This window comes from Jaculus jaculus, chromosome 12 (assembly GCF_020740685.1).
Source record: "Jaculus jaculus isolate mJacJac1 chromosome 12, mJacJac1.mat.Y.cur, whole genome shotgun sequence".
NCBI lineage: Eukaryota > Metazoa > Chordata > Mammalia > Rodentia > Dipodidae > Jaculus > Jaculus jaculus.
In genome coordinates this window covers 65,963,571-65,990,475 of record NC_059113.1, presented here as the reverse complement: position 1 = coordinate 65,990,475, position 26,905 = coordinate 65,963,571, and the positions used below count along the sequence as shown (strand labels likewise).

At 39.6% G+C, this 26,905-nt stretch overlaps 1 protein-coding gene across 10 annotated transcripts in view; it reads left to right on the top strand.

The window, feature by feature from the left end:
• Positions 1-26,905, top strand: part of Agtpbp1 (ATP/GTP binding carboxypeptidase 1) — a 241,355-nt gene that overhangs the window by 35,931 nt on the left and 178,519 nt on the right. For 8 of the 10 annotated variants that reach the window (XM_045131075.1, XM_045131073.1, XM_045131072.1 and 5 more), the window contains exons 2-6: positions 1,267-1,331; positions 9,698-9,822; positions 19,146-19,213; positions 23,121-23,184; positions 23,853-23,999. In XM_045131075.1, the coding sequence (XP_044987010.1) occupies positions 1,300-1,331; positions 9,698-9,822; positions 19,146-19,213; positions 23,121-23,184; positions 23,853-23,999 (436 nt within the window). In that variant the 5' untranslated portion in view covers positions 1,267-1,299. Of the gene's footprint in view, positions 1-1,266; positions 1,332-3,141; positions 3,251-9,697; positions 9,823-19,145; positions 19,214-23,120; positions 23,185-23,852; positions 24,000-26,905 lie in introns of all 10 variants that reach the window. The other 2 variants (XM_045131077.1, XM_045131079.1) reach the window with 1 other exon arrangement.

Here is a 26,905-nt window from a genome sequence, read left to right as displayed (position 1 = left end):
CCAGATGCACAATGTGGTGCATGCATCTAGAGTTCATTTGCAATGGCTGGATGCCCTGGCACACCCATTCTCACTTTCTCTCCCTTTCTCCTCTCCTCTCCTCTCCTCTCCTCTCCTCTCCTCTCCTCTCCTCTCCTCTCCTCTCCTCTCCTCTCCTCTCCTCTCCTCTCCTCTCCTCTCCTCTCCTCTCCTCTCCTCTCCTCTCTCTCTCTCTCTTTCTCTCTCTCAAATAACCTTGCAGGAAGCATTCTCTTTTTTAAATTTTTTTTGTTTATTTTTACTTATTAATGTCTTCACCTTATTTTTGAGACAGAGCCTCTTACTAAACCTTGAGCTCAGAAATTTGGCTAGATTTGCTAGCTAACCACTGTTCAGGATTTCTTGCCTCTCTGCCTCTTTTGCATTGGGATTACATGTGTGCCACTGTGCCCAACATTTCACCTGGGTACTGGGCATCTTAATCCAGGTCCTCATACTTGAGGAGAAAACACTTTATTCACTGAGATCTCTCCCCATTCCCTGGTTTGAGTATTTTTAAAATACTTATTTGCAAGCAGAGGGGGGAGGGAGAGGAGAAAAAAAGAGAAAGGAGAGGGAGAATGGGTGCACCAGAGCCTACAAATAAATTCCAGATGCATGTGTCACTTTTTTTTTAAAATTTTGGTTTATTTTTATTTATTTGTTTGAAAGTGACAGAGAGAGAGAAAGAGAGAGAGAATGGGCGCACCAGGGCCTCCAGCCACTGCAAACGAACTCCAGATGCATGTACCCCCTTGTGCATCTGGCTAACGTGGGTCCTGGGGAATTGAGCCTCGAACCTGGGTCCTTAGGCCTTACAGGCAAGCACTTAACCACTAGGCCATCTCTCCAGCCCTGCATGTGTCACTTTGTGCATCTGGCTTTATGTGGGTACTAGAGAATTGAACCTGGGTCATTAGGCATTGCAGGCAAGTGTCTTAACTGCTGAGCCATTTCTCCAGCCCCTGGATTGAGTATTTTTTAATGGTGATTATTAGAACCATCTCAGAAGAAATATCAATACTGTGATAGTAAATCATGTTATGTTTGGTTTCTGCATTTTTACTCCAGGATTTTGATAACATTTTCTAGGCTGATTTTAGATATTTCACACATGGTACACTAAGTGATCTGCTAGAAGCATGTAAGACTTCTTTCTTGTGACTTCTAGTATTATCTACCAATTGTCTATTATAACATAACATAAATTGATTTTAGTGTTTAATTGCATTACCATTTTTCTTTTAGATTATCTGCAGTGATGAGATGAAGTAACTCAAGATGAGCAAGTTAAAAGTGATACCAGAGAAAAGGTACAGTTGTTTTATTTATTGTAACTTTATTCATACTGTAAACTATAGAAATATTATATAAGTAAAACTGATAATGCAAGTATATATGCTAAGCAAATGTATATGATATATATTATATTAATATTTAATGTTCCAGTGAAAGTAGGAGTCAGCAAATATAACCCATGGGCTAAATCTTTACTTCATTTATTTATTTATCTTTGAGACAGAGTCTCATGTAACCTAGGCTGGCTAACCTTACATTGGCTAAGTAGCCCCCCTATGTGCTGGGATTACAAGCATGCTGTGCTGGAGATCAAACCTATGGCTTAATGCATACTAGGCAAGCATTCTACCAACTAAATTATACTTCAGCTCTAAATGGATTTATTTATTTAGCTATTGAAAGGGTCTAATGTATTCCAGGCTGCCCTCAAAATTGCTGTGTCACTTTGAAGCCATAAGCTTGAACTTGTAATCATATTGCCCCTACATCCTAGTTACTATAGATGTGTTCCACCATGCCTGACTAATGCTGCTTGAGATGAAGCACAGGGCTTTGTGCATGCTAGATGAGTGCTGTACCAACTGAGCTACATTCCCAAGGCTTTGTACAACCTAGATGAGTGCTGTACCAACTGAGCTACATCTCAGGGCTTTGTGCAAGCTAAACCAGTGCTCTACCAACTGAACTACACTCCCAGGGCTTTGTACAGGCTAGATGAGTGCTCTACCAACTGTGCTACATCTCAGGGCTTTGTGCAGGCTAGACCAGTGCTCTACGAACTGAGCTACATCTCAGGACTTTGTGCAGGCTAGACCAGTGCTCTACCAACTAAACTACACTCCCAGGGCTTTGTGCAGGCTAGACCAGTGCTCTACCAACTGAGCTACATTCCCAGGGCTTTGTACAGGCTAGACTAGTGCTCTACAAACCAAGCTACATTCCCAGGCCTTTGTATAAGCTAGACCAATGCTCTACGAATTGAGCTACATTCCCAGGCCTTTGTGCAGGCTAGACCAGTGCTTTATCAACTGAGCTACATTCCCAGGGCTTTGTGAAGGCACTCTACCACTGACCACATAAGCCCTGTTCACTATGTTTTGAATTGTTATTTTGAATTTTTTGGATAGTTATTTTATTAGTTAGAAAAGTAATAACAGATGACCTTTTCAGAGAAAAAAATATATCTGAAGCAAAAAAAATGCTGAATTCCCAAATTTCAGAATTTACATAAATGAAAATTTATAAATCTGGGCTTCAGAATTTTTAAAATAAATTATTCTTTTGTCTTTTTGTGTATAGGCACATCAGAGACTCTTGTCACTGCAAACATACACCAGATATATGTGCTATGTTTTGGGTATAGCTTTATGTGGCTGCTGGGGAATTGATCTCAGGGTGGCAAACTTTATAAGCATGTGCCTTTAACTCCTGAGACATCTCCCCAGTCCCTTAGAAAATATTTTTAAAAATGTAAAAGTGGAAAATATTTGCAAGTATGAGGAAGGACTTGAGTTTGGATCCCAGTATCCATGCAAAAATGTAGGCATAGTGGTATGCTTCTATAATCCTAGCACTAGGGAAGTGAAGACAGGAATCCCTGGGGCTCTCTGGAATTCACAGTGCGTCTGAATTGGTGAGCTCTAGGTTCAACAAGAGATCCTATTTACAAGAATAAAGGGGAGAGTGACATTTGCAGGTACTTTCTTGTTGCTGGGACAAGCATTCAACCAAAAGCAGCTTATAGAAGGAAAGGGTTTATTTCAGGGTTACATGTTCGAGGAGAAGTGGTGGAAAAAGCTGGCTCCCTTCATTATATATCCACAGCAGAGAGAGAAAGAGCTTATACTGGCTCTGAACAACACCTCAGGGCTCTATTCAAGATATGCCCCAATGCCACACCTCTTCCATCGGAGCTTTGCCTGCTGTAGACTAGGTAGGAAGCTTAATAGTATTATTGCATATTTATAAATTACATTTTAAAAATGTATTTTATTTATTTGAGGGGGGGGAGGAGGAAGAAGGGAGGGAAGGAGGAAGGGAGGGAATGGGCATGCCAGTGCCTCTAGCCACTGCATACAAACTCCAGATACATGCGCCCCCTTGTGCATCTGGCTTATGTAGGTCCTGGAGAGTTGAACTGGGATCCTTTGTCTTTGTAGGCAAACACCCTAATCACTAAGCCATCTGTCTAGCTTTGTTTTTTTTTGAGGTAGGTTCTCACTCTAGCTCAGGCTGACCTGGAATTCACTATGTAGTTTCAGGGTAGCCTTGAACTCAAATTGATCCTCCTACCTCTGCCTCCCAAGTGCCACCATTCCTGGCTGGGATTAAACTCTTCACCACCATGCCTGGCTATGTTTACCGATTTCTTAATGGAAGATAGGTAAATTCTCTTGTTCAATCTGTTATGTTACACACACAGACAGTTATACACATGTGTTTATTTTTTCTTTGTGTGTGTGTATTGGCATGTGTGTGGCGATCAGAGGATAACTTTGGGGTTTAATCTCACCTTCCACCTTTTTGAAGCAGGATTTTTATTCACTGCTATATGCACTGATTTGTGATCTTCTGGAATTTCCCTGTCTCTGCCTACCATCTTGTCATAGGAGGGCTGGAGTTATAGTCAGTTGGTGCTGTGTCCAGCTTTATATGGCTTCTGGAATTGGACTCTATGATTAGGCTTGTGCAGCCAGAGGCTTGAACCACCAAGTCATCTCCTTAACCTCCCATATGTGATACTGTGCCATTCTTTTCTTTTTTTTCAATATTTATTTATTTGGGAGAGAAAGAGGCAGATAGAGAGATAGAAAATGGACATGCCAGGTCCTCCAGCCACTGTAAATGAACTCCAGATGCATGCACCACCATGTGGGTGCTGGGGCATTGAACCTGGGTCTTTTGATGTTGCAGGCAAGCACCTTAACTGCTAAGCCATCTCTCAGCCTCACTGTGCTATTCTTATTGAAGCATGTGAAGAATAGCTCTTGGTACAGGTAGATATACAGCTAGTAAGGGGAAAATGGTTTAATGGGTATATAATTAGTAAAGGAAGATGGTTTAATGGCCTTCTCAGATGATTGTTCTTTAACTTATGGTGGAGGAAAATAAAATTGTGTGTTCAGTATTGGAGAAAAACAGTGACATTGTGATTCAAGCAAGATTAATGTCTGTAAAGGAGTATGATGTACTTTATAAGTGAAACCATATTATTTGAACTTCAAATTGAAATATATATCCTTTGAAATTTATACTAAAACTTGAACATGGGGAAAGAGGTTAAGATGGCGGTGTAGGTACCACGCCAAAGCAGCCTCGGGGGAAAAAAGACCAAAAAACCTCAGCAAAATACACACTTTTACTAAAAAGTGAGGTGTATAGGAAACTGAAGCGTCAGCGGAGAATTAGGAGAGATCCAGAGCATCCAGAGCCCGCACAGGCCGGCAAAAGCGGCCCCAGCAGCTCCGCCAACCACTGCGGCGGCGGCGGGGCACACCAGAGAGCTGCCAGACTCGGCTCCAGCTGTAGGAAAAGCCAGGTGCGGGAGCTTCCCCTCACACCGCGCTCTCCGCAACTCAGGAAACGTGAAGGGAGAGTGGCAGTGAGCAGTGGAGGAGCAGACCACGAGGTAGAAGAACACATGGAGCAGCGAGAGAAACAGAGCAGCTGTGGCTCCCTCCCCTCCCCCACTGGCTGAGCCCAGCTCCAGCGAACAGAGCAGCTTCCCGGGACCCGGCCATGCCAACTTGAGCCGACAGCGGGACCCAAGCAGGAGCAGAGTTTGGCAGCAACATCGGCAGCTCCGGAACCGGTACCAGCAGCCCCAGCAGCAGCAGACCCAGGAGCGGCAACAACAGCAGACCCAGCAGCAGTTCCAGCAGCGGGGTTGCTGATCTGCAGGGCCACAGTTGCCAGGCTTGGTTTGCCCCGCAGGAAAAGTCAGTGCCCAGCTCCAGAAATCAGAACAGCAGCCCGATGACCCAGGCAGCAACTTGACTGAGACCAAAATCATCCAAGGTAACTGGGTTTGCACCAGGGAAGGGTCTCACTTGGTCACAAGCTGACTTGGATCCCTCAACAGACCAGAAATCTTAACCTCTGTGTTGATAGAGGATCTGGTTGTTATAATAACTACTCTGGCATACATACTTGGGGCTGTTTTTGGCTGAATGGGTACAGTGTTTAGTTAACTTTTAGAATCTACCAGTATTTTATTCCACTCAGACTACTTGAATACTCCCATAGCAGGGAAACTCAATCCCTAGGAGCACCTTTGTAGATACTCTGAGAGTCTTAAGAGCCACATCTAACACCTTAAGCTCCTACCCTGAAAGTATATAACATCAAATCAATTGATACGGCTAAGAATACCCAGCTAGCTAGAAAATCCAAGCATTAACTTAACCCAAGATGCAAAAATATATACATTATAACACAAGAAACACTAACAAGCAAGACGATATAAATCCACCTAAAAATATTAATGCATCAGAAATGTCCTCCAGTGAGAACGAGTTAGAGGAAATGCCTGAAAAAGATTTCAAAAGAATGATTATAAATATGTTCAAAGAAGTCAGAGAACAAAACAAAGGAGTCAAAGAGGAACTTAAAGAGGAAATCAAAGGAATCAAAGAAGATGCAGGACACCAATTTCATGAAATAAAGAAGGCAATACAAGACATAAATAAGGAAATAGAAATAATAAAGAAAAACCAGTCAGAATTACTAGCAATGAAGAACACAGTTAATGAAATAAAAAACTCTGTAGAAAATCTCACCAGTAGAATGGATGAAGGAGAGGACAGAATATCTAAGCTAGAAGACCCGGTGGCAGATCTAATACAGTCCAACAAAGCGAAAGACAAACTTATAGAAAAGTATGAGTGGGAATTTCAAGATATTCGGGACACTATGAAAAGATCAAATATTAGAATTCAGGGCATAGTAGAAGGAGAAGAATTTCACTCCAAAGGCATAGTAGGTGTCTTCAACAAAATCATAGAAGAAAATTTCCCTCAAATTGGGAAGGAGGTGCCAATGCATATACAGGAAGCCTTTAGAACCACAGCCAGACAAAACCTGGAAAGAACCTCTCCTTGCCATATTATAATCAAACTTCCAAACACACACACCAAAGAAAAAATATTGAAAGCAGTTAGAGAGAAGAATCAAGTTACCTACAAAAGTAAGCCCATCAGGATTACAGCAGATTATTCAACACAAACTTTTAAAGCCAGAAGGGTTTGGGGTGATATATTCCAAGTTCTGAAATATAACAACTGTCAACCAAGGTTACTTTATCCTGCAAAGTTATCCATTCAAATAGACAGAGAAATAAGGACATTCCATGACAAAAGCAGGTTAAAGGAGTATTTGAAGACAAAACCAGCTCTACAGAAAATACTTGATAGAATCCTCCATGCTGAAGAAAAGGAAAAGCACACATATAAGGAACCTAGAAAAAACAAGCAATACTCAAATACTAGTTAACAGAAGAGAGCACAGGTAGAACCAGAACCACAAAAAAAAAAAAAAAAAGGCAAACATAAATACACACCTTTCAATAATATCTCTTAATATCAACGGCCTCAATGCCCCAACGAAAAGACATAGATTTGCAGACTGGGTTAAAAAGCAGGATCCTACAATTTGTTGTCTCCAAGAAACTCACCTTTCTACAAAGGATAGACATTACCTTAGGGTGAAAGGTTGGAAGACGGTGTTTCAAGCAAATGGGCCTAGAAAACAAGCAGGGGTTGCTATCCTAATATCGGACAGGGTAGAGTTTACTCCAACGTTAGTCAAGAAAGATAAGGAAGGTCACTTTATATTGATTAAGGGCACACTCCAACAGGAGGACATTACAATCCTAAACATATATGCACCTAACATGGGGGCTCCCAAATTCGTCAAACAAACACTATTAGAACTAAGGTCACAGAAAACTTGAACATGGCAATTTATTAAATATTAGTGTTGTATGGAACCTAAAACTGTATTTGTGAACTGTGTGCTGTTACATTAAAATATGCTGGGCTGTCTTGTACCTTGAATGGTTGTATTACCTATGTCTGAATTGATTGGTCATCACCCCCATCTCTCTCCCTCTCTGCTTGCAAATAAGTACTTAAAAAAAAAAGTCAGCCATAGGAGAGATAATTCAGCTGTTTAAGTATGCAGGCCCGAGGATGCTTGAGAGACTGCTCTGGGTCCTTCCCTCTTCCCTAGGATCTACATAAACAGCAGAGTGATCACTCATCTCAGTCCCACTGGGTACAGAGATGAGAGCATTGCCGATGCTTGTGAAAAAATGGCATGCTCCAGGATCAGAAACAGGCTTCACTCTAAGAATGGGTAGGAAGGTGATGGAATGGGACACCTGGCATTTCTCTCTGGCTGTCACAGGCATAGGGCATCATACACGTGCACATACCACACATACCAACATAATACCACTCTCACACACACATATACAATAAAGTCAACAATGTATAAGGAAACACAGAGCAAAGACAGATACCTCTTTTAGCTTGTGGCAGAGAAATAGAGATAGCTGGCACAAGATCTTAGTCATGTTTGTGAGCTAATGGTATGACCTAGTGATAGAAAACACATAAGAGATAGTTGAAAGAACAAATTCTTGTGTTTTTTTTTCCTCCACACTTGGAGATAGGGTCTCATGTATTCTAGGCTGGCCTCAGTATTATTTTGCTGAAGGTGATCTTGACCTAATCATTTTGCCTCCACCTCCTGAATGCTGGGATTACAGGCATGTGCCACAAGGCACTACACTGGGATTTATGTGTTGCTAGAGATTGAGCTCAGGGCTTTGTGCCTGCCAGCTAAGCACTCTACCGACTAAGCTGCATCCCTAGCCCAAGGAGTAAATACTTTGAGAATACAAAAGTGGCTAGAGTGTGTGGATAGAAGACCTGTTTCCTAAATTGCAGCCAAATAGAGTTTTGTGTTTTTAAAAGGAAGAAATTGTATTATTCTTGCACTAAAAAAGTAATCCTATCCCTTTCATTGTAAAAGCCAAAGTCATTACACTGGCTTAAGGTTTTTTTAATGATTTGCTCTCTGCCAAGTCCATGCCCGGTTCTGACTGTTTCTCCTTTATGTAGCTCTTCTGGATACTTCATTGATCATTGATCCCACTATGTGTGTTCTTGCCTTGAATTCTTGCTGGTTCCTTCTCCCCACTTCTGCTGAAATCTCAATAGGTCATTATCTTCTTTCAGTCCTTTCTTTTAATGTTGCCCTCTCAATGAGGTATTCCTAGAGCACTGTCTAAAATTGTCTCTCCCCCTTATCTGCTAATTCCCCAGGCCTGCTGTCTTCTCCAGAGTGCTTATCATCACTTGAAAAAAAAACTGTATACTTATTCAACTTGTCTATGAGAGGCAGAATTTGTTGCTGTTTTGAGAGTGTTTCATTCTGTTGCCCATGTTGTCTTGGTACTCACTATGTAGTCTGGGCTTGATTTCAACTCATGGTAGTCCTCTCGGCTTTCATATGTTGGGATTGCAGGTATGAAACCTGGCTGATGGGACAGATTTGTTTGCTTTCTTTATAGTATGTGGGTAAGACTAGAACTGGACAATTTGTCTTGTCTAGTGAATGGAAACAGTGAAGAAAAAGAATCAGATAGGTTTAAGGATCTGGTGGTAGAAAGATGAGTATATTCTCAGTTGATTTTTTTTTTAAAGTAAACTTTACCTAACAAGGTCAAAGTAACCAATCCACAATATGAGAGATTAACTTTCCCCCTCCTTTATCAAAGTTTTATTTTTAAAAATTTATTTATTAGAGACAGAGGGAGAGGAGAGAGACAGAGGGGGGGGGGGAATGAGAATGGGTGTCCCAAGGCATCTAGCCATTGCAAATTAACTCCAGATGCATATGTCACCATGTGCATCTGGCTTACATGGGACCTGGAGAATTGAACCTGGGCTTTTAGGCTTTGCAGACAAGTACCTTAGCTGCTAAGCCGTCTCTCCACTCCCTTACTTGATTATATAACCATTGTGAAAAAGGATGAGGATCAAGTGGGATGGGAGGAGGATACTGTCAGAGTTTTAAGAAGAGCAGAGGAGGTGCGGTAAGTCTTGAAGGGTGAACTTTCAGGGGGTAATATCAGAGTACTGGACAGGCTGAATGCACATTTGTCCCTCAGGCTTTTCTGACATAGAATGTGTTTTTCCCTTACATCAGAATTTTAGCAGTATTACAAAACAGACTAAAGGAATGTGACATGTGTAAATGGTTACTTTTTTTAGAAGAATTATATTTTTCAGAAAAAAATTTAAACAGTAGTCTTTATGGTGCCATTTTAAAATTGATGCAGAATGTACTCTAATTTATAGTAATGTTCTTTTAGCCTTGCCAATAATTCTCGCATTGTGGGACTTCTGGCTCAGTTAGAGAAGATCAATACTGACTCTACGGAATCAGATAATGCCAGATATGTTACATCAAAAATTCTTCATTTGGCTCAGAGTCAAGGTAAGCTTTAATCTTTTTGGTTTTGGAATGTTTTCTCAGTCATTTCAATGTAGGTGTTATGAATGTTCCATTTTTTTCATTTTTAAAAGCTTTTATTGACAACTTTCATAAATATCAACAATATGCCATAACCATAGGAATGTTCAGTTTTGATAACTGGATGATTTTCTATAAAAATTGAACCTTCTCAGGTCATTTAAGGAGTAGAAAACATAGTAACTAGTAACCTTGGAGGGAATTAATTTTATTATTAAATTATTATATTTATTGAGGGAAGTACACAGTCAAGGAAAGACAACCACATGGCTAGAGATCCCACATATGGGGCCTGGAAAAAAAAGTGGGGAAAAAAAAGAGAGAAAAGAAAGTTCAAGGAGCTCCTGCCATGGGGGAACTGGAGAGTAATATTGAGAGCAAGAGCTAGGGTGCCCTCCCCTTGCTCAATTCAGCTGGGCCTAGACCACGCCAGCCCAGGCCCAGTTGAGGGAAAAAAATTACCCACAGCTGGAAGTTCCCGAGTGGTCAGAGAGCCTGATTTCCCTTCCAAAGGTATTTATAACCCTATAGTGGTGGGCTGTCTTCTGGCTCAGGTGAACCAGAGGACAGCTGGTTGGTTAGGGTTAGGGGCTGTCTCAGGAAGAGGCTAGCCCTAACACCAAGTTCCAGAGGCTAAACTTGACCACTACAATATTTAAATCCTATGAAAGACTTCCCTCCAGGATCCCTCCTGGTTGTTTGTGGAGAACTAGGTCTGGGCAACTAGGCAAGGGATAAGAAGTCAGATCATCTTTGATTTCTAGCAAGTACAGACTTCACTGCCTTCTTTTTACTTTCAGGGGTCCAGTTACCCTAACTATACTTCTTCTCATTCTCCTCTCTCATGAGAAGACACTCAATTGCTACTAGAGGAAAGGGGATGATGACATCAGATCTTGAACTACTTCTGGCTGAATAGGGGTATAGAAATATGGTAGGTAGAGAGTCTCTCTCAGAGAGGGGAACAATCCTAAAGGACTCTGAAAGTGTACTGATAGAGTATAGAAAGATAGTCTTGGAAGAAAATGTTGGGGAGAAAGAATAAAAGTAAGGAGTTAATATCCAGTAATCAGGTGGTTAACTCTTTGAAGCTAGACTACTTGTATCTTTGTCTGTGGTTGATAAGATTGTTCAAGTTGATGTAGTCTCTTAATAGAGAATTGTTTTTTAATGCATTTGTGTTAGATTTTTCATCATGCTGATCAAATGCCTATGAGCAATAACTTAAGGAGGTTTATTTTGATTCACAGTTTCAGAGATTTGAGTTCATGGTCAGCTGGCTCTGTATTTTCTAGACCATCATTAGGCAGGACATGTGGGAGGCAGTAGAGCAAAACAGCTACTCATCTTGTGGCAGCAGGAAGCAGAGAGAGGCCTGCATGAAAGCAACTTGCCAGATTCATGGTGGGGTTTCCCCTTTGTGAATACAGCTGGAAGCACAATCTGCTTTGCTAATCTCCTATGTATCTCTCAATCCAAAATAACCATCACAAGTCTACTACTTGTCTTATTCCTGAATTTCCAAATAATACCAAAACCACACCAATTTCTTCCCCAAGTCTCAACAGTTCCAGTATTCTTCATATGTGTAAGCCCAAGGTCTCTTCTGAGAATCAAGGTGAACTCTTAGCTGTGAGCTACTGTAAAAGCAAAAGAATGCTACATACTTCTAATACACAGTGGTAGACAGAATATACTTTTCCAGTGTAAAAGTGAGCAATGGGGTCTGAAAAAGGAGGCAGAAAACTAAAGCATGAACTGAAACTCAGCAGGGCAAATGTCAAATCCTGTATCTCCATGTCTGGATTTTGGGGCATGTGTTGGAATGATGTAAGTAAGCTTCCAAGGGCTAGAATATCCCTGCCTTGCTGGCTTTAGCTCATATGGCCTCTCTCATACAGTAACTGCTTGCTGCTTATGGATTTCCTCACCAAATATTCCACTTTCTTGGCATCCCAACTTCTTGGCATCTCTGTTTCATCTTTAGCTTTACTCTCAAAATTTCATACATCACCCTGCTAGGGGCTGGTCATAGGGAATCTGACCTTGCTATATGTTTCCTGGCCTCCATACTTTCATTTGAGGTACTATGAAAGCTTCCATGACCCTGAAACTCTTGCATTCACATACCTGAAAAACCAACTGTAGGGAGCCAAGATTAGTTGTCCACTTAAATGTTGGTATAAGAAGGAATATTGAGGGCTGGAGAGATGGCTTAGCAGTTAAGGCACTTGCCTGCAAAGCATAAGAACTCAGGTTTGATTCTCCAGGTCCCATGTTAGCCAGATACACATTGTGGCACATGCATCTGGAGTTTGTTTGCAATGGCTAGAGGCCCTGGCACATCCATTCTTTCTCTCTCTCCCCCTTCATCTCTCTGACTCTAATAAATAAATAAATAATTGTTAAAAATATCTTTGTAGCCATATCTTACTGTGATTGTTAATGTTTCTGATAGTTTATTGTAAACTCAACACCCATTCTCACCTTAGACCAATTAAATCATTATTGTTAAAGCTGTCAAGAGTGGTCCCAACTTGAGAGCCAGTTCTGTATTGTAGGGAATAGCAAATGTTCAGGCATAATGGGTCAGAGACATGAGAGACATCTATTCAGCTCTGTCCTAGTGTTATAATAGACATAGAATCAAAGAATGCTTCATTCATACAACTTTAAAATTTTTTTTATTTTTATTTATTTATTTGAGAGCGACAGACAGAGAAAGAGGCAGATAGAGAAAGAGAATGGGCATGCAAGGGCCTCCAGCCACTGCAAACGAACTCTAGATGCATGCGCCCCCTTGTGCATCTGGCTAAAGTGGGTCCTGGGGAATCGAGCTTCCAACCAGGGTCTTCAGGCTTCACAGGCAAGTGTTTAACCACTAAGCCATCTCTCCAGCCCTCATACAACTTTATAGAGTACTATTTTTTCTACAAAAAAGCATTATGTTTGACTACCATACTTGTATGTGAAAGGCAAAAAAGGAGGAGGATTCCATACCAAATTATTAGCAACAGACATGTCAATGGAATAGGAATGTAAGAGAATGAATTGAGCTACTACTGTTGCTTTAGACTCCAGCATACATTGGAATTGTTGCAACAAACATGTGCCACTAATATGCTTAAATTATTAAGAAAGCAAATACCTACAGCCAACTTTATTTAAAAAATGTGTAAAATATAGGCTGGAGAGATGACTTAGCAGTTAAGTGCTTGCTTGTGAAGCCTAAGGACCCTGGCACGCCCATTCTCTCTCTCTCTTTGCCTCTTTCTCTCTCTGTCATTTGCTCTCAAATATATAATAAATAAAAGTAACAAAAAATGTCTAAAATGTTTTACAGTGCATTTGCTTGCAGTGTTTATTTACCCTTTTTAAATGTTTTTTTGTTTATTATTTATCTATTTGAGAGCAACAGACAGAGAGAGAAAGAGGTTGAGAGAGAGGAGAGTAGGCATGCCAGGGCTTCTAACCACTGCAAATGAACTCCAGACGCGTGCACCTCCTTGTGTATCTGGCTATTGTGGGTCCTGGGGAATCGAGCCTTGAACTGGGGTCTTTAAGTTTCACAGGCAAGCGCTTAACCGCTAAGCCTTCTCTGTAGCCCTTATTTACCCTTTTTTGCTAGCAACATTTATATCATATTACTGTAGACATCTCATGCAGTTGTTAGTGATATTTCTGTCACCTTTTACGCTTTTATAGAACCAGAAATAATAGCTCCTCTTTTCGTTCCTTATTTTGCTCATTTGTGTTTTCTCATCTTTCTCTTAGTCTACTTAGATGATTATATCCCATTAGGGTGATTTTACCACATGGCTTACTTCTGGGATACTGATTATGTTGGGAGGTATTTTTGTTTATAAAATAAAAAAAAGAATTGCAAAGAAAAAAGATTAAATTGGGCTTGGTGATACATGCCTTTAATCCCAGCACTCAGGAGCAGAGGTAGGGGATAACCATGAGTTCAAGGCCACTCTGAGACTACTTATGGAATTCTAGGTCAGCTTGGGCTAGAGTGAGACCCTACCTCAAAAAGCAAAGCAAAACAAAACAACCCCCCACCAAAAAAAAAAAAAGATAAAAAAAGAGGTGAAATAATTAGTGGAATACTTTGGACAGAGAACAAGGATAGAACTAAACATTCTGTAGTGCATTGTACAGGGCACTCTCCTATGGGAAAAGTCACGGGCAGTACGTGCAGTGCTGAGGTTGGACACGAGGACAGTTCATCATTGTACAGGACGCTTCTGTACAGGAAGTCACGGGCAGTACGTGCAGTGCTGAGATTGGACACGAGGACAGTTCATCATTGTACAGGACGCTTCTGTACAGGAAGTCACGGGCAGTACGTGCAGTGCTGAGGTTGGACACGAGGACAGCTCATCATTGTACAGGACGCTTCTGTACAGGAAGTCACGGGCAGTACGTGCAGTGCTGAGGTTGGACACGAGGACAGCTCATCATTGTACAGGACGCTTCTGTACAGGAAGTCACGGGCAGTACGTGCAGTGCTGAGGTTGGACACGAGGACAGCTCATCATTGTACAGGACGCTTCTGTACAGGAAGTCACGGGCAGTACGTGCAGTGCTGAGGTTGGACACGAGGACAGCTCATCATTGTACAGGACGCTTCTGTACAGGAAGTCACGGGCAGTACGTGCAGTGCTGAGATTGGACACGAGGACAGCTCATCATTGTACAGGACGCTTCTGTACAGGAAGTCACGGGCAGTACGTGCAGTGCTGAGGTTGGACACGAGGACAGTTCATCATTGTACAGGACGCTTCTGTACAGGAAGTCACGGGCAGTACGTGCAGTGCTGAGGTTGGACACGAGGACAGTTCATCATTGTACAGGACGCTTCTGTACAGGAAGTCACGGGCAGTACGTGCAGTGCTGAGGTTGGACACGAGGACAGCTCATCATTGTACAGGACGCTTCTGTACAGGAAGTCACGGGCAGTACGTGCAGTGCTGAGGTTGGACACGAGGACAGCTCATCATTGTTTATGTGAAGAGCTGCCTTCTGGTTTAAGTTTTCTGATTTATTCTTCCTTTATCTTTTTCCTACATTTATTTACTGCCTCCCCCCCCCATTAATTTGTACTTGGTGTTTCATTTTTCCACAAGAAAGTTTAAATAGTGATATTTGAACTTATTTTCTTAGACATGTAAGTCTACAAATTTCTTTCTGAAAAGTTTTAACTGTACTCTAAATTTTTTGTGTTGTATTTTTTGTTTTTATTCAGTTCAAAAAATATAATGTTCTTTGTAATTTCATCTTTTACCCTTGTGTTGTTTAGGTGTATGATTTTTTTCTCAATATTATGGGAATCCATGAATGTCTTTCATTTTATTATTATTTCTGTTACTTTCTTTTTGGCTGAACTGGAGATTGAAAGTAGTGCCCTACACATGCTAGGAAAATGGATTAGAAATTTATAACAAAATGAGATTTTATAATTAAGACACTAAGCATATTTTAATAGTTCTAATGATGATAGGAAACTTTTATAACAAGGTTCATAGCTTATGTGTTTTATCTACAAATAGTTTTTCATATTAATGATTCTGATGTTGTATTATTGTAATAATATTTACAATCCACTTTTATGCTCGTGCTTTGCTATACAGCAATTTAATGCAGATAACTTGACATAGTTTTAATATCAAATAATACATAAGTAAATGATAAAAATGGAAAAACTGGAGTGAGATTTCCCTTCCTTTTTGGCATAATTAAATTTATGAAATACATTTTTGTAGCACATCATAATAAAAGATACATGAACATGCTATGTAGCAGTTCAATATAAGTCACATTAAAACAGAAAAACAAGAAAGATGGGCTGGAGAGATGGCGTAGCAGTTAAGTGCTTGCCTGTGAAGCCTAAGGACCCCGGTTTGAGGCTCAATTCCCCAGGACCCACGTTAGCCAGATGCACAAGGGGGCGCACGCGTCTGGAGTTCGTTTGCAGTGGCTGGAAGCCCTGGCGTGCCCATTCTCTCTCTCACTCTCTATCTGTCTCTTTCTCTCTCTGTCATTCTCAAATAAATAAATAAAAATATTAAAAAAAAACCCAAAAAACAAGAAAGATCTTTCAAAATCAATATTTTCAAAAAACTTTTTAGTATTTTATTTATTTTTGTGAGAGAAAAAAAAGCAGAGTGAGAATGGGCATGCCAGGGCCTTTAGCTACTGCAAATGAACTCCAGATGTATGTATCACCATGTGCTTCTTGGCTTATGTTTGTTCTGGGGAATTGAACCTGGGTCCTTACTCTTTGCAGGCAAGTGCCTTAAATGCTAAGCCAGATATCTTTCCAGCCCTTTGATAACTTTTTTTTTTAAATTTTTTTTTTCTTTATTTGCTTGAGGGAGAGAGACAGGCAGGGAGAGAGAGAGAGAGAGAGAGAGAGAGAGAGAGAGAGAAAGAGAGAGAGAGAGAGGGAGAGAATGGCACGGCAGGGCCTCCAGTCGCTGCAAACAAACTCCAGATGCATATGCCCATTTGCATCTGGCTTATGTGGGCCCTGGGGAATTGAACCTGGGTCCTTTGATTTTTCAGGCAAGTGCCTTAACCACTAAGCTATTTCTCCAGCCCCATTTGGTAACTTTTAATAAGATATATATTGAGCAGAACTTTAATATGCTTAACTTGAAACTAGTGCATTTTATTCTCTGCTGTGCTAATCATTACACAGTGGTAGGAATAGTAAAAGAAACTCAATAGAGTATAGTTTCCAATATTGTACATATTAATGTATACAACTTCCAGTAATAATTATAGGGCCTCAAACTGTTTTTATATCTACATGTAGGTATATAGATTTTTGTCATACCATATTAGAAGAATGTAATTTTCCATGGTTAAATTATTACTAAATATCACCACTATTTCATGTGCACAATGTTTGTAGAGGGTAAGAACACCAATCCGTATGATCTTCCCCATAAGTGTGTATTATTTTCAAAAAATCCTTAAGAAATTCAAATATATTTTTATTTCATTATTATCATCATTATTATTTTTAATGTGGAGACAAGGCCTCGTTAAATTGCCCAGCCTCACCTTGTACTTAGAATCCTCCTGCTTCAGCCTTCTTAGTATAGTTGGGATTATGGAGCTGTGTGACCAGGAATGGCTATTTATTTCTAAGTTTATGCCATTCTAGCTACAGAGTATACTTTGTATTATTTCAGTCCTTCTGAATTCATTGAAACTTATTTTGTGCCTTTGCTTATAGTTTCTCCTGAGGAATGTTCCATGTGCACTTCAAATGAAGTTGTGTTGTATTGTTGAGTGTGTAGTTGTTAGGTCAAGTTGGTTAGTAAGTGTTGGTTAGTAATCTTTACCCTGCTGAATTTTCTCTTTAGGTGTTCTATCAATGACCAAGATTTGGGTATTGAAATTTTCATGGGTCATTATAGAACAACTGTATATTTATATTTCAGTTTTGCCAGGTTTGGTATGTTTGGGGCTTTATTGATAAATACACACACATGTAGATACTTAAATTTATAGGTGTTTTATTCCTTATGATTTGACTTTCATTATGAAATGTTCCTTTTTGTTTCTGGGGTATTTTTACACTTAAAGCATGGTTTGTCTGATTTTAGGGTAGCCACTAAATCTGACTTACTATTATTTTTTCTGAGGCAGTGCCTCACTCTAGCCCAGGCTGACCTGGAATTCACTATGTAGTCTTAGGCTTGCCTTCAACTCATGGAGATCCTCTTACCTTTGCCTCCTAAGTACTAGGATTAAAGGTGTGTGCACCATGCTCTGCCCAAGAGAGAAAGAGAGAGAGAGAGACACACACACACACACACACACACACACACACACACACAGAGTAAGTATGGGTGTGCCAGGCCTTCCTGACACTGCAGACTCACTCCAGATGCATGTACCACTTAGTGTATCTGGCTTTATGTGGGTACTGGGGAATTGAACTTGGGTCATTAGGTTCTGCAGGCAAGCAATTTAACTACTGAGCCATCTCTCTAGCCCTGAAGGTGACTTTTGATTACTTCTTATGTTGTAAAATTTTTTATCCTTTTCTTTACTTAGTAACTGTTTGTGTCTTTTAATTTAAAGTATGTTTCTGGTAGATAACATAAGAAGATCTTGCTTTTATTTTTTAGTTATAGACTGTGTGTTTCATTTTAATGTAGTTACTGATATGATGGTATTTTGAGATTTGTTTTGTCAATTACTTCATGTCTTTATATTCCTTTTCCCATAATTTACTACTCTTGTTGATTTTTTTAAAAAACTTTTTGACAATTTTAGTTCCTTTTTTAGTAGCTGCATAGGGATTGAGATACACATAGCTGACCTTAAACTTCCAGCAGATTCACTTGTCTGCCTCCCTTCTCACTAGCAGGTGTAGCTGGAATTATAAAAGCTTTATAGAGTCTGTTTTTTTTTTTTTTTTTTTTTTGGTTGAGGCAGGGTCTTACACTAGCCCAGGCCTTGCTTGGAACTCATGGCAGTCCTCCTATGTCAGTCTCCTAAGGTAGGTTTAAAGATGTGAGGTACCAGGCTTCTATCTCACCCTGTGAAGGTGAACTGCAATGGTTTATTAGTTTCTGGAGTTTTCTGTCTTTGAAATACTCTATATCATATTAATATTTAAAATGATTTGGCTGTATTAAATTAGTGGTTTTTAAAATCAGGGACATATTTGATCTTTAACATGATACTTTTTCTTTAATGACAGTGTGTTTTAAAGACAAAGGATCATTGGGTTGTAAGATGAATCATGCATTTTAAAAAAGATTTAGTTTACTAATGTTAATAAAGATATGGATAAATGAATTTGTCATTTTTAAGCATTAGCAGTATGGCACAGGGAACAGAGAGATGAGATATCTTTTGGTTTTCATATCATTTACCTGAGCTTCAACTTTGAAAGATTTACTGTTTCAGTAAGAATAGCAAGTTTCATTAATTGGATGGGAAATAATGCATATTAGCAGAAGGTTATTGTTTTAACGAGAAATGTAACATTAATGTTTACCATCTTCATTTTCTAGGTATTATCATAAATAGCATCATAATATGACCTTTGTGTTATATTTGCCCTTTTCAATAATTTCATGATAGGACTTGAGAAAAAAATGTCCTGTTAATGAAATCTGGAAGTAGATTCATAACGTAGAATTTCTTTTGTTCACCAGGCAAGTGGAGATGTGCTGATTCAGTGTTAGCTACTTGTAACAGAATCTTATTATAATGTTTTTGGTTCATGTTTGAATAATTTACTTTTCATCTTTCAGAAAAAACAAGGAGAGAAATGACAACCAAAGGTTCTACAGGGGTGGAAATCCTACTGTTAACATTAGAGGTAAATCACTAATGGCTGTTACTTATGTGACTATCATAGGGAGGAACGTTGGAAGAAACACATACATATGCACACACATGAAGTATACAAAAATTTTAATACATAAAACCAGTGAATTAAAGTTTGTTTTGGGCTGGAGAGATGACTTGATGGTTAAGGGGTTTGTTTGCAAAGCCTGATGGCCTAGCTTTGATTTCTCAGTGTAGTAGATAGCTTCAGGTTCACTGAGATAAACTTCCAGACCAGGCATAGTTATGGAGGAAGGGGTATTTGTTGATGCTTACAGATATAGGGGAAGTTCCATAATGGCAGAAGAAGCTGTCCCTGCCTTCACAGGTCCAAGGAGAGAGAAGGGGGGGGGAGGGAGGGAGGGAGGGACAGAGGGAGGAAGGGACGGAGGGAGGAAAAGAGAAAGAGAGAAAGAGAGAAAGAAAGAAGCCACAAGCCAAAAGCCACACAGCAAACTTCAGGAAAGCTAGGTGGAACTATGCACTTTGCATATCTTTAGATTGGAATTGTAAACCCACCACCACACCTTAGGGCTGGATCTGCTCAGTGACACTTCAAACTACCATACCCAGTATCCATGTAATGCCAGATGCACAGAGTAGTAGTGCATGCATCTAGAGTTTGTTTACAGTGGCAAGAGGCCTTCACATACACATATTCTCATTCTCTCTCTCCCCTTGCAAGTAAATAAAAATGTAAAGTTTTTTTATATTATAAACATCCAAAAATAAAATACTTATGGGAACAGAGTAATGTTTGATAAAGGTGGCATTTTATTGAGGAATAGAATTGCTTAATAAGAGGAGCTGTGACAAATTGGTAGCCATCTGGAGAATCATAGTATAGTATTTTTCACTAAAATAAATTCCACATCAGGTAATGAATTAAGCATCAAAAATGGTGTCACAATATTATAGGAAATAAGGGGAGAAATTTTAGAATAGTGATCATATAACAAGTAAGGTTAAGAGATTTTTTTTTTTTTTTGATTTTTCGAGGTAGGGTCTCACTGTGGCTCAGGCTGACCTGGAATTCACTATGTAGTCTCAGGGTGGCCTCGAACTCTCGGTGATCCTCCTACCTCTGCCTCTCGAGTGCTGGGATTAAAGGCGTGCACCACCACGCCCGGCTAAGTAAGGTATTCTTAATTAAAGGACAGCTATAAAAAAATAGGTTGTTAAAAGACTGCATGTAAGAAACACCATCATAGACACTTGAGAACTGAGAAAAAACTATTTCAACTTATATGATTTTTGTGACATATAAAGAACTACAAATTTGTGAGGATTTTTTCCCCCCAGTTTTTATTAGTTGTTTAGGCATTGGGAAACATTTAGGCTTCTGTGCTACTGATGGGAGTATAAGGAGAACAGTTTGGTAATAATTGTCAAAATCAGTAGCAGGGCTTGGGAAATGACTTAGTCATAAAGGCACTTGCCTATATAGCCAAAGGATCCAGGCTTGATTGCCCCGTACCCTTGTAAAATCAGATGCACAAGCAGCACAAACATCTGGAGTTTGCAGTGGCTAGAGGCCCTGGCCCACCCATTTTGTCTGTCTACCTGTTTCTCTCACACAAATAAATATTAAAAATCAGCATCAAAAGCCAGGTATGTGATGGTGCATACCGTTAATCCCAGCAGTTGGAGAGGCAGCTGTGAGTTCGGGGCTAGCCTGGAACTACAGAGTGAGTTCCACATCAGTCTAGGCTAGAGTGAGGTCCTATCTCAGAAATACAAAAAGCAAACAAACAAAAAATCAGCATCAAAATAAATGCCCTTGGGCTGGAGAGATGGCTTAACAGTTAAGACGCTTGCCTGCAAAGCCAAAGGACCCAGGTTTGATTCCCCAGGACCCACATAAGCCAGATGCACAAGGTGGGATATGTGTCTGAAGTTCAGTTGCAGTGGCTAGAGGCCATGGTGTGCCCATTCCCCCTGCCCTTTCTGTCTCAAAGAAAATTTAAAAAATGCCCTTATTCTTTGATTTAAAAATTCTAGTAATTTTTGAAATTTATTTATTTGAGGAGAAAGAGAGAGAGTAGAGAATGAATGAATGAATGAATGAATGAGTATGAGTGTACCAGGGCCTCTAACCATTGCAAATGAATTTCAGACACTTGCGCCACCTTGTGCATCTGGCTTTTTGTGGGTACTGGGAAATCAAACTGGGGTCCTTAGGCTTTGCAGTTAAGTACCTGAACCACTGATTCATCTCTCCAGCCCAATTCTAGTAATTTTATTTCATATACAGAAACTATTTTCAGTGTGTGTGTGTGTATACACACACACACACATATATATATATACATATATATATATATGCATATACGTATACATATACATATTTGCAGAGGCAAGAGACACTGACTGGAATGCCCATATACATATATACATACACATGCACAGACACAAACACACATACATGTACAAATCAATAATGGAAACACCTAAGTATGTGTGTGTGTATGTGTATATATGTATGTATTTATGCATATATATATAATATATATATACATGTATATGGCTTTATGTGAGTGTTGAGGGAATTGAACCCTGGGAGCATGCTTTGCAAACAGCACCTTTAACTACTTAGTCATCTCCCCAGCTTCATGTGCTACCATTTTTTTTCTTGAGGTAGTGTCTTACTTTAGCCCAGGCTGACCTGGAATTGAGTATGTCTCAGGCTGGCCTTGAACTCACAGTGATCTTCCTGCCTTGGCCACCCAAGTGCTGGGATTAAAGGCATATACCACCACATGCAGCCATGTGTTATAATTTTTAGGTAGTGAAAACTTAAAATATTTAAGAAGAATAAAGATCTTCGTTTATTGTTACTTTAGATGCTAATATAACATGTGGTGTATATATATATGTAACAGTACTTGGTAGAGAAATAAAATCTGTATGTTTATGTTTATGTTGTATATATTTACATGAATTCCTTTTTAAAAAATTATTTGCGAGAATGAATGAATGAGTGAATGAATGAATGAATATTGATGTAGCAGAGCCTCTTGCCACTGCAAACGAACTCTAGATGCATTTGCCTATTTTGTTTATCTGGCTTTATGTGGGTATTGGGGAATCAAATCTGGTCATCTTTAACCCCTGAGATACCTCTTCTGCCCATGAGTTTCTTTTATTTATTTTGTATGTGTTATTTTTTTTTTTAATTTTTATTTATTTATTTGAGAGCAACAGACAAACACAGAGAGAAAGAGGCAGAGAGAGAGAATGGGCATGCCAGGGCCTCCAGCCACTGCAAACAAACTCCAGATGCATGTGGCCCCTTGTGCATCTGTCTTATGTGGGTTCTGGAGAATGGAGCCTCAAACCAGGGTCCTTAAGATTCACAGGCAAGCACTTAACCACTAAGCCATCTCTCCAGCCCCTGTATGTGTTATTTTTGACAATCAACTTGATATGATTGAATTATGAGATGGGTACTAAGTGACTTTTTTCTTTTTGTTTGAGACACAAGGGTCAAGTCTTACTATGTTGCTCAAGGGTAGGTAGTCTTGAACACAGTGGCTCAAGTGACCCTTTTGCCTCAGCCTCCTGAGTAGCTGGAGGGACAAGTATTGTCTCCATGCCTGGTTAGTAGGGCTTTTTCCATGTTGATACCTTTATTTAGGAGGAATTCAAATGATGAGTCAGTACCTCTTGCAATAATATTGATACTAAGGAAAATTATAGCTCAAATGAGTTGTAAACTTTTCCTCTAGGCAAGATCAAAATATTGAAGTAATAAGAGATTAGTGGAAATATGAATATATTTGTGCTTAGAGAATTGGAAAGGTCAGTTGTTAAATGTAGGTAGTTTCCCACAGGTTCAAAACTTTTGAGAATCACAAACATATAGTGTTTCACTAATGCAAATCAACTCTTTGTTTCAGAACACAAAAGATCTTCAAACTACACTGAATATCTTAAGCATTCTTACTGAGCTGGTGTCTACTGGTAAACTTTTGTTACTTTGCTTTAATCTCTCTCTCTCTTTGTGGTAGGGTTTCACTCTAGCCCAGGCTGACTTGGAATTCACTATGTAGACTCAGGGTGGCCTTGTAATCTTGGTGATCCTTTTACCTGTCTCCCAAGTGCTGAGATTAAAGGTATGCGCCACCACCACACCTGGCTCTCTAATTTCTTTTACTTAGTGACCAGCAACATTTCCTATATACTTTATATAGACCTGTATCAGGTTCTAGTACAGAGGCCGAATATGGACGTTAGAAGTGGAAATGTCATGTTCTTGTTGCTTTGTTTTTGACGTATTCCCATATCTTACTATAACCTACGACTGTGTAGCACTTTGAACCTAGAATTTGGCATCATTTGTGTTTGTTTTTTGTGTGCTGCTTTGTAAATAAATAAGACCAAATAAAATATGGAGCTGGGCGTGGTGGCATATGCCTGTAATCATAGCACTTGGGAGACTGGGGCAGGAGAATTGCAAGTTCAAGGCAGGCCTAGAATACATAATGAGACTTTGTCACCAAAACAAAAATAAAATGTGATTTTGATAGCATTTGTTTGGTTTTAGAAATCATCATTTTAAATATTTTTTGAATAAAAATGTTGCACTAGTAGAGGAAGATTTGCTCTGTACATGTTTTTGTTAATTATAGGTGGAGGCCGAAGAGCAAGCTTCTTAGTAGCTAAAGGAGGTTCACAGATACTTTTACAACTACTTATGAATGCCAGCAAAGACTCTCCCCCACATGAGGAGGTGATGGTACAGGCTCATTCTATTCTTGCGAAGATTGGACCAAAAGGTAAGAGTTTCATTATATCACTATTGAATTTAGAGCCATTTTCATAATTTTGATTCTTCTTGACTTGAAAGTGCTCAGTTTTTGAAATCTAAATGGTTTTAGTAGTCTTCCCCCCCCCCCCCCAGTTAACTAGTAATAAGCTGCAGGAATTTGGGATCAAAAATTCATAAGGAATTGTGTTGAATGTGAGAGGAAAAGGAGGATAAGTCTGAGAAATTTGCTTATTGTGTATTTGTGTAAAGAACGTGCATGATACGTGCATGGTTGAGGCTGGAAGAAGGAAATGTGGTCAGGAATGTCTGGAGGAATATGGAAGTATGAAATGTCACTGCTTTTCACTGAGGTTGTATTTGTGCTGCACTGTCTCACCTGCTTCAGTGGTCAAGAAGCTTTCCATTTAGTCCTGAAGATCAACATGAAAAACTCCAACACTGAGTATTAAAAAGATTTGTAAGTTTCTTAAAAATACATATTGAAAAGAGTGGAAGATAGAACAATGAAAAGGTTTTAGGTTAGGGTAGCAAAAAATTTCATACTCTTTGATTAAAAATAAATTTAATGTATAGTTACCTACTTACACAAGATTAAAATGACTCCTTAAGCTCAACATTGTGTTTTAAAAGGTTTTGCCTAAGTTAAGCATGGTGGCTTATGCCTTGAATATCAGCACTTGGAAAGCTGAGATAGGAGGATCAAAATGAGTTTGAGGCCAGCCTGGCCTATAGAGTTAGTTCCAAGTCAGTTTGGGCTAGAGTGAAACCCCACCTCAAAAAAAAAAAAAGTTTACCCTTGTTTTGTGTCTGGCTGCAATGTTTTCTTAAAATTTTAAGAATGGGGCTGGAGAAATGGCCCGATGGTTAAAGGCGCTTGCTTGCAAAGTCTGACAGCCTGGGTTCAATTCCTCAGGACCCACGTAAAGCCAGATGCACGAAATGGCACATGCATCTGGAGTTTGTTTGTAGTTGGAAGGAATCCCTGTGATGTCCAGGGCATTCATAAGTAGTTGTAACAGTATCTGTGAACCTCCTTTAGCAACTAATAACTTTGCTCTTTGACCTCCACCTAAAAATTAACAACATAACAAAAAAATGTACAGAGCAAATCTTTGCATAGTAGGTATCACAACTTTTTTATCATTCAAAAAATATTTAAAATGATGATTTCTGAAACCAAACAAATATTCTATCTCTCTTTCCTTACAAATAAATAAATAGGTTAAAAAATTGTAAGGGAGGCTGGAGAGATGGCTTAGTGGTTAAGTGCTTGCCTGTGAAGCCTTAGGACCCCGGTTCGAGGCTCGGTTCTCCAGGTCCCACGTTAGCCAGATGCACAAGGGGGTGGACGCGTCTGGAGTTTGTTTGCAGAGGCTGGAAGCCCTGGCGCGCCCATTCTCTCTCTCTCCCTCTATCTGTCTTTCTCTCTGTGTCTGTCTCTCTCAAATAAATAAATAAATAAAAATTAAAAAAAAATTGTAAGGGGCCAGAGGTGGTGCACATGCCTTTAATTCCAGCACCTGGGAGGCAGAGGCAGGAAGATGACTGTGAGTTCGAGACCAGCCTAGAACTACAGAGTAAGTTCTAGGTCAGCCTGGGCTAGAGTAAGACCCTACCTCATAACAGAAAACAAAACAAAAAGTAAGAATGGATGTGAACATAGTATTCATTTATATGTATTTCATGTATATCTTCATATATTATGCAAATATGTAACAAGTGATATTTGAAAGAATGCAACTGTGAGGTAACCTTACTTTTCCAGGTTTGTTAGGGGCCTTAGGAATTACATAGATAGTTAATTAAGAAGTGTACTATCTTTTCGAGGTAGGGTTTCACTGTAGCCTAGGCCGACCTGGAACTCACTCTTTAGTCCCAGGCTTGCCTCAAACTCACAGCAATCCTCCTACCTCTGCCTCCTGAGTGCTGGGATTAAAGGCATGTGCCACCATGACTGGCCAAGAAATTTGTTATCTTGATTCTTTTCTTTAACACTTGTATTTAAGATTTAATGATTCCTTTTTGTGATTTTTTTTAAGTAATTTTTTTTTCTTTTATTTGAGAGTGACAGACACAGAGAGAAAGACAGATAGACGGGGAGAGAGAGAATGGGCACGCCAGGGCTTCCAGCCTCTGCAAACGAACTCCAGACGCATGCGCCCCCTTGTGCATCTGGGTCCTGGGGAATAGAGCCTCGAACCAGGGTCCTTAGGCTTCACAGGCAAGCGCTTAACCGCTAAGCCATCTCTCCAGCCCCTTTTTGTGATTTTTGTAGAAAGTGAAAATAAAAATAAAACTTTAGGGAAAATATTGTATATTTCCTCCTCTAATTAGAACTAGGTTATCTTTTTGCCTTTTATGAAATTAAATTAAGATATTGATTAATGTACGTATGTATTTCTTAAATTCCCATTTTAGTTCATAGGTTATTATTTTTATTATATGATCTTATAGTTGTGTTGTGTCTTTTACTCTCTATTAGTTTTCCATTTCTGTGTGATTCAAGGACATTGTACAGTAATTTCTTATGTTATTTTTGTTTTTGTTGTGAAGTGAGAGTAATTTTCCCTTGTTAATATTTAATTCTTCTTTTTTTTTTTTTTGGTTTTTCAAAGTAGGGTCTCACTCTGGTCCAGGCTGACCTGGAATTAACTCTGTAGTCTCAGGGTGGCCTCGAACTCATGGCGATCCTCCTACCTCTGCCTCCCGAGTGCTGGGATTAAAGGCGTGTGCTACCACGCCCGGCTTCTTTCATTTTTTTTTTGAGACAGGGTCTTACTCTGTAGCCTAGGCTCTCCTATACTCTGTAATGCAGGCTGGCTTTAAACTCATGGAGTTCTGCCTGCCTTAGCCTCCTGATTGTTGAATCTGTAAGTGTGAGCCACTGTGCCCAGCGTAGGAATATTTAATTCT